Here is a 7,229-nt window from a genome sequence, read left to right on the forward strand (position 1 = left end):
CAGCAGGAGGAAAAAAAAATCACACTTTCATTTGGTTCGGTTCACTTTTAAAAATTCGACCAAAGCGCCTGGATAATGTCACACAGTTGCAGTGAAGACAAAGAACCAGGGTTCACTTCCAAACAAACCAAGACCCAGGTTTTCAGGAGGACCAGTTTTTGGCTGGTTTTGGTTCACAAAAAAAAACAAGTGGACTATCTGTAGAAACGGACTCTGTGGTCCAGTTGAAGTGAACCAAACGGCTCTGGTTTGGTGGAGCTCTTCAGACGTTCTTCACTGGAGATGGTTCTTCTACAGGACTGTTTCATCTCACCATCTACTCATCGGTGTGTGAGGCAGTAAAACCAGGTCAGGCTGACGGGTCTGCACACACACACACACACACTTATTCACACACTCACACACACACCCAGACCAACTTTACTTTACTGCATCTGGAGGTTTTAATGAGGACCTTCCAGATGTGGGTTCCTCGGTGGAGATTCTTCTCTGTTGACTCATCAGTGGACCTGGACCTAAATGATAGTCCTCACGTCTCTGCTCGCACGTGCACGTGACACGTGCACGTGACGGCCCGACTCAGACCATCTTTGATCTCAGCGTCTTCTCACATGTTCCCTCTTGTCCGTCCTGCTCTGGTTGTTAGCGTCTCCGCTGGACTGTCGTTGTCCCCCCCGTCCTCCCCCCCTCGTCCTCACCCTGTTATTGACACCAGAGTAAACCAGCGCTTTAATCACAGACCTGGACAGTCAGTCACTGGTCTGATTCACTCACTGACGCTGTTTTTTCACTGACAAAGTCGATAGTTGTCGTCAGTCGTTAGCCTCCGACTCACCGCTAATAAATCTGTCAAAGGCTATAATTGGGCCTCAGCTTTTCACCGTGCGGCATGTGAGGAACGTCAACGACGTTAACGTTGTTTCTGCGTCTGTGTGTCGACAGTCATCGAGGAGAAGGGAGTGAAGATGAAGCTGACGGTGGTCGACACCCCGGGCTTCGGCGACCAGATCAACAATGACAACTGGTGAGGTCCAGCGGCTTTGACTTTGACTCTGCTTAGTTTTAGTCCTGACCGTGACCCCTGTGACCCCCGTGACCCCTGTTTCTGCTGCAGCTGGGAGCCAATAGTGACGTACGTCAAGGACCAGTACGAGAAGTACCTGAGGGAGGAGCTGCACGTGAACCGCAAGAGGAGGATACCAGACACCAGAGTCCACTGCTGCATCTACTTCCTGCCTGCCACTGGTCACAGGTCGGTACCAGCGGACAGCACACTCCGTTGATGACATCATCATCTGCATCACGTTCATCGTCCGTCTGTCTGTGTCTCCAGGTTACGTCCCATCGACGTGGAGTTCATGAAGAGGTTGGGGAAGATCGTGAGCATCGTGCCTGTCATCGCCAAGGCTGACACACTCACCATAGAAGAGAGACAGGAGTTTAAAGAGAGGGTGAGGAAGAACACACACACCCCTCCCCCCCACCCCCCCTCACAAACACACACACAGACTTCTCTGCAGCCACTCGTATAAATCCTACAGAAATAAAAGACTTTTCTTTGGGTTTAAATAAACACAGAAAACAGTCAGAAGTGTCAGTGTTTCCTACGTTTTTCCGGTCAATAAACTACACAGTAAAATTCTAATTCTTTTAATTTTATAATTCTATTTCTACTATTTCTGATGTGATTTTGGTTCAAACAACCGTCTGGTGAAATAATTTTTTTTTTATTATTATTTCTATTCTCCGCTCACCTGTGACAGATAAGGCAGGACCTGGCAGCCAATGGGATTCAGGTTTACCCTCAGAAAGAGTACGACGAGGATCCGGAGGAGCACGTCATCAACGACAGAATCAGAGTAATGTCTTGTCATGTGATCATCTGATGATGTCATCAGTCGGATTAATTATCACCAACCTGACGTTAGTTCTGACTGTTCTGTCAGGCCTGAGGTCGTTGTTGTTGTTGTCGTTGTTGTTGTTGTTGTTGTAGTACAAGTACACGCCGATACTCCACTGTCATACTTTGTACTTCTTCAGGAGAGTATTCCCTTCGCCGTGGTGGGAACTGATAAGGAACATCACGTGAACGGGAACAAAGTGCTGGGCCGAAAAACCAAGTGGGGAATCATCGAAGGTAAGGTTCACTACACACTTAAGTTAATGTATACACTGTAAATGTGTGTATATGTGTATATATATATTGTCTGTATATATTTATAAATGTAGGTTTGTGTATGTAAATATATATATACGTCGTGCTATGATTTTATTTACCATTTTATTAATATAATTTCTAAACTGATTCCAACTGCAGTGAAAAACGAACGCTGGTATCTAAAAGCAGAGCTGCACTGCCCCCTTCTGGGTGACATGTGAAGTTTTTTTTTACTTCGTAATTGACTTGATTTCATTGACTTTTCTCTTCACTCCCACAGTTGAAAACGTGGCTCACTGTGAGTTCTCCAACCTGAGGGATCTCCTCATCAGGTGAGTGTGGTCCGACCAGCAGCGGCTGAAGGAAATCAGGGATAAACACACTTGACTTTTCTTCTTCTTCTTCTTCTGTTGTGTTCAGGACTCACCTGCAGGACCTGAAAGACGTCACACACAACATCCACTACGAGACGTACCGCGTACGACGGCTCAACGAGAGCAACATCACCTTCAGTGAGCTGGGACTGTTGACCCGGCCGCTGGAGAACGGAACTGCCGACAAATGATAAAAAAAAAAAGTTTTTTTTCTTTATTTTTTCATTATGGGACCAACGAGTGAATTGTCTTTTAATGAGAGTTTCTGTTTGAGATCGACACAGCGTATAAAGGTGTGTGAAATATAATTATCGTCGTCAGTGTCTGTTCAGGACGTAGGGGGAGGAGGAGGGGGAGGAGGAGGAGGAGGAGGAGGAGGAGGAGGAGGCACGCAGCTGAAAATAACTTTTTTTTTGGAGAGAGTTTGAATGAAGTAGTCAGCAGTGACAGACAAGTGACACATGAAAAAAACAAAAAGTAACGCCTTTTCTCACACACACACCATCAGCAGGTGTTAATTTGGTAGACATTTTTATTTTTATTTTCTTTACCAGGAGATTAGATTGAGTTTTTAGCACCTGGTTCAGATTCACTCCAAACTGATCCTCCGTTGTTTCCTGTGTTTGACTGGAGTTTGATCTGGTTCACGAGAGAACAGTCACTAATATAGAAGCAGCTGATGATGATGATGATGATGATGATGATGATGTCATTAATAAACCAGTCTGTGTTGAGGATGAGAGGAAGTGTAGAAAAAAGGGTTGTTTATGTTACAGACTGTCGTCGCTCACGTGTTGAATCGAATCAAATTTGTAGTTTTGGTAAAAAAAAAAAAATAAATAAATAAATAAATAAATAAAAAAAGCCCAGAACAACAGAGAGATTAAGAATAAAGCAGCAACTTTGACTCATTTAATGTATTATACACTCAGAAATGTTGAAGATTTTCAGAATAAAAGTATGTTTACAAACCACTCTGAATTTTTACTTCTTTATAGAAATAAACGTGGGGGAATTTTGGAAAAACCAGTGTTGAGACTCGTTACACCTTCAGTTGAACTCTTTATGAGGCCACGCGGTGAGAGAACGGTTGGTACTCTTGCCTGAAGGTCACCAGTTTGAGGCTGAGCTGACAGCCAGTCTTTGACGATGATGATGATGATGATGATGATGATGATGATGATGCCACTCATTCTGATCAAGTCTGAATTGTCTGTGTCTGTGAGGAAAGTAGATCCGGCTGTGAAGTTCTTTTGTGTCAAATACAGGTCCAAATAGTTTAAATTTGAGTCTTATTTCCAAAAATAAATTAAAAATAATTTTGTGATTTTTTTTTTCTAACAGACAGACTTTACTGGGTGGAGCTCTGCTCCACCCCCACACATGAAGGGTCTATTTAATCTCGTTCACGCTCACATTCACACTAATGATCAGTTCAGAGTGAACGATCCTGGAAAAAAAAACACACAAAAAGACCAGCTGTAAGAGCTGGGAATTGAACCCCTGACCTTCCTACTGTTAAGCTAGAGCACTAACCACTCTCCCAAAAAAAAAAAAAATTTATTGCAGGACATTCACCCCTGACTGAACCTCCTCCCTCTGACTCCTCGGTGCAGGGAGTCAGAGGAGAGAAAAAAAAAGAAAAAAAAACGAGAACCAAACTGAAACGTGACAAAGATCAGGATCTTCTCAGCGTCATCAGTAAAGTTGTGGGTCTTTATTATTTTTATTTTTTTAACTGCTTACTTGAGGTTGTGCTGTACAAGGGTTGTAACAAAATGGTGACAGAGACAGTCATAGAAATAAGAGCAGTCTTTGAAGATTAGAAAATGTTCCGACGATGATTCCTGGACGACTGGCCTGGAGAACGTTCTCTCACAGTTCATGTAAACACGGACTCCAGCCACAGGGACGCACACACACACACACACACACACACACACAGGTGGAGTTAGGTGATGCTGCAGGACCCCGGGAACACGGGCGTTGGGGGCGGAGGCAGCCGTTGGTGGTGCCCTCTGGTGGGTGAGTTGTTAACGCAACTCAGTGTTCAGCACAGACATGTTTGAATTTGACAGGAAATGAGTCAAACGTGTCCCGTTTAATTAAAAAAAAAAAACAACATCGATCATTATTGGAGCATAAATACTAATTGTTGCTAATTACACATTTCAACCGTTGGTTCTATCAGCGGCAGCCGATCCATGAGTCGGAAAAGCTAAAAAAAAAAAATTTTAAAAACAAAACAGGAATCTCTTGGCACCAGGTCCAGTTCGCTGACGTCATCCGGTGATGATGACGATGATGATGACGATGATGACAGTGAGCGTTAATAAAAACAAACTGCTTCTTTATTATCACTCACCAAAACAGAACAACGCATCATGCCACCGTACACTGTCGGTAATTTTGGGATCACAACTCTTTTTTTTTTCTTTTTTTTTTTCTCCAGGTCAGGATGTCAGTCCTGCTGCAGTACCATAAATCACCACCAGGTGTCTCCCCTTCACATCAGCGAAGAAATAAAACCCAGACAATGAGAATTCTGTACATCGCCGAGACATGAAAGTAATTAATTTAAAACTATTTTTAAAACGTTTTAGAGTGTGGTTTTATACGGGACAGATTTACTGTAAAGTCAAACTTATTTGAGGGTAAAAAATTAAATCAGTTTATCAAATCAAAAGTAAAAAAAAGGAACTTTCTGTGTACACGTTACATTTTTCCACAGAATATGTGTGTGTGTGTGTGTGTGTGAGGAGGTCACATGCATTAAAAAAAGCATCATATATTATTTGATGATTTCATATATAATGTAAATATAATTATTATCCTATATAATTCACTTTTTATTTATAGTTTTATTCCATTGTAATTTATATAGAGGAGCAGGAGGAAGTGATCGTGTTTTTCAAAATAAAATACCAGGTTACCCAACGTTGATATCAACTAAAATAAACAGCTTCCGGTACCAGATGATCCAAACAGTTAGGATCAAACGTGTGACCTCCACTGACACACCAGTCCACTGTGACCATGGGTGACACTGGTTTTAAATGAACAGCTGGTTCAGAAGAACCCGGTCCGGTCCGGTCCGGTTACCTTTTCCAAAATATATCTACAGGACGAGTAGGTGACTCATATAAATGTAAGGAATTTTAAAATAAATTAAAGAATAAATAAAACCTGACGACATGTTTATGAAAAAATTCGCTTCTTAAAAAAAATAATAAAAATAAATAAAAAGACAACACAGTTCATCTCACATCAATGATCTGCTGTAACAGTCCATATGAACACACACACACACACACACAGCAGGACTCGTTCACTAATATTTTCCGACAATGTACTGAAACACGACGACTGACCTCAACGTTCGTTCGTTCGTTCGTTCGTTCATAGCGTCCATCATTTCTGCTCACGTTAAATAAACTCTGATCTGTTCGTTGGTCTTCAATAAAGTATGTGAAAGAGTACGCTCGGCTTGGTAACACTGTATTTATAAAAGTACAAAGTACTACGAGTACTTACGAACTTGTTACAGTTGTGATCAGACGGTGGCGCTGTCACAGCTCACTGCTTTTAATTTGAAAATCCAACCCCTTGTCGTTGTCTTCCTCCGCCTTCAATTTTCATCGTTAAGTCATTTTTATATTAAATAGGACAAATCCAACTAAAATATTTTTGTAAAAAAAAAATTTAAAAAAAAAAATCCAGAAATCCACACCACATTGAAAAGGCTCTGAGCTCCTCGTCGTTTCACAATATTCAATAAAAATCCACAAACCGCCGCCGTCCTCCGCTCCCAACCGAGCACAGAAAACCTGCTTCACCCTTTAAAACTCGAATGTACACAAAAGTACTGCGTTAGCCCTCCTGCGTTATTTACTAAAAAAAACAAACAAAAAAAAAAACCTCTGAGCCTCAGCAGAAAGTCAAAGTCTGCTTCATGATTCACTGCCTCAGTGAGCCGTTCCACCTTAAATAACACGACAGTCTACAGATATGTCCGCGGTGAAGATGGACGCGAGCGCTAAGTCACTTAAACGTGCAGGTCCGGCTGAAAAACAATGTAAACTTGGTTTATTTTCCCCTTCAGTTTTTACTCCCTTTCAAACCTCTGATATAAGACACAAACTCAAAATGAAAAAAAAAAAAAAAAGAAGAAGCGGCCAGCGGTATCCCAGAATGCTCTGAGGCCATGACACAACCACACAGATGTTAGGGAGAAATGGTAAGTTTGTTTTGTTTTTGTTTTTTTTTTTGTCCTTCACGTCCTGCAGTGACTGACTCTCACCTGCTGGTGTCCTGAAGACAAACGCAGCTCGTCCTTCTGACTCCTGACTCGTTCCATCAGTTTTACTACAGAGGGAGATGGAGACGGATGTCTGTGTTGACGGATCATTTACAGTGTGTGTACGACGTCCAATCACATCAGTCTCTGTCGCTCCTTCCTGCTCACGCTGCTCTACTCTGTAAACAACAGCCTCTCGCTCCATTTTCCCCCCTGAAGGACACTCCCCGGTGGACAAGACGTCCCGGGCTCTTCACTCCGGCCTCCATTTTTTTTTTTTTTTTTTTTAAACAAAGCCCAAAGGCCTTTTCCCATCATCCTCTGGGTCTGGCAGGTGCCATCATCTGCTCCTGCCGCCTCTCTGCCGGTCCACCCTGTGGGGTCAGTCTTCTCAAAGGGT

At 42.5% G+C, this 7,229-nt stretch overlaps 1 protein-coding gene across 1 annotated transcript in view; it reads left to right on the top strand.

Annotated features, from left to right (window-relative positions):
- The window catches only part of septin12 (septin 12), a 29,385-nt gene extending 26,662 nt beyond the window's left edge, over positions 1–2,723 (top strand). The window contains exons 6-12 of the mRNA XM_025064497.1: positions 943–1,024; positions 1,115–1,252; positions 1,334–1,451; positions 1,764–1,859; positions 2,041–2,137; positions 2,439–2,490; positions 2,579–2,723. Coding sequence (XP_024920265.1) covers positions 943–1,024; positions 1,115–1,252; positions 1,334–1,451; positions 1,764–1,859; positions 2,041–2,137; positions 2,439–2,490; positions 2,579–2,723 — 728 coding nt within the window. The remainder of the gene's footprint in view (positions 1–942; positions 1,025–1,114; positions 1,253–1,333; positions 1,452–1,763; positions 1,860–2,040; positions 2,138–2,438; positions 2,491–2,578) is intronic.
- The last annotated feature ends 4,506 nt before the right edge of the window (positions 2,724–7,229 follow it).

The sequence above is a fragment of the Cynoglossus semilaevis genome, chromosome 17 (assembly GCF_000523025.1).
Source record: "Cynoglossus semilaevis isolate Cse_v1.0 chromosome 17, Cse_v1.0, whole genome shotgun sequence".
Lineage (NCBI taxonomy): Eukaryota > Metazoa > Chordata > Actinopteri > Pleuronectiformes > Cynoglossidae > Cynoglossus > Cynoglossus semilaevis.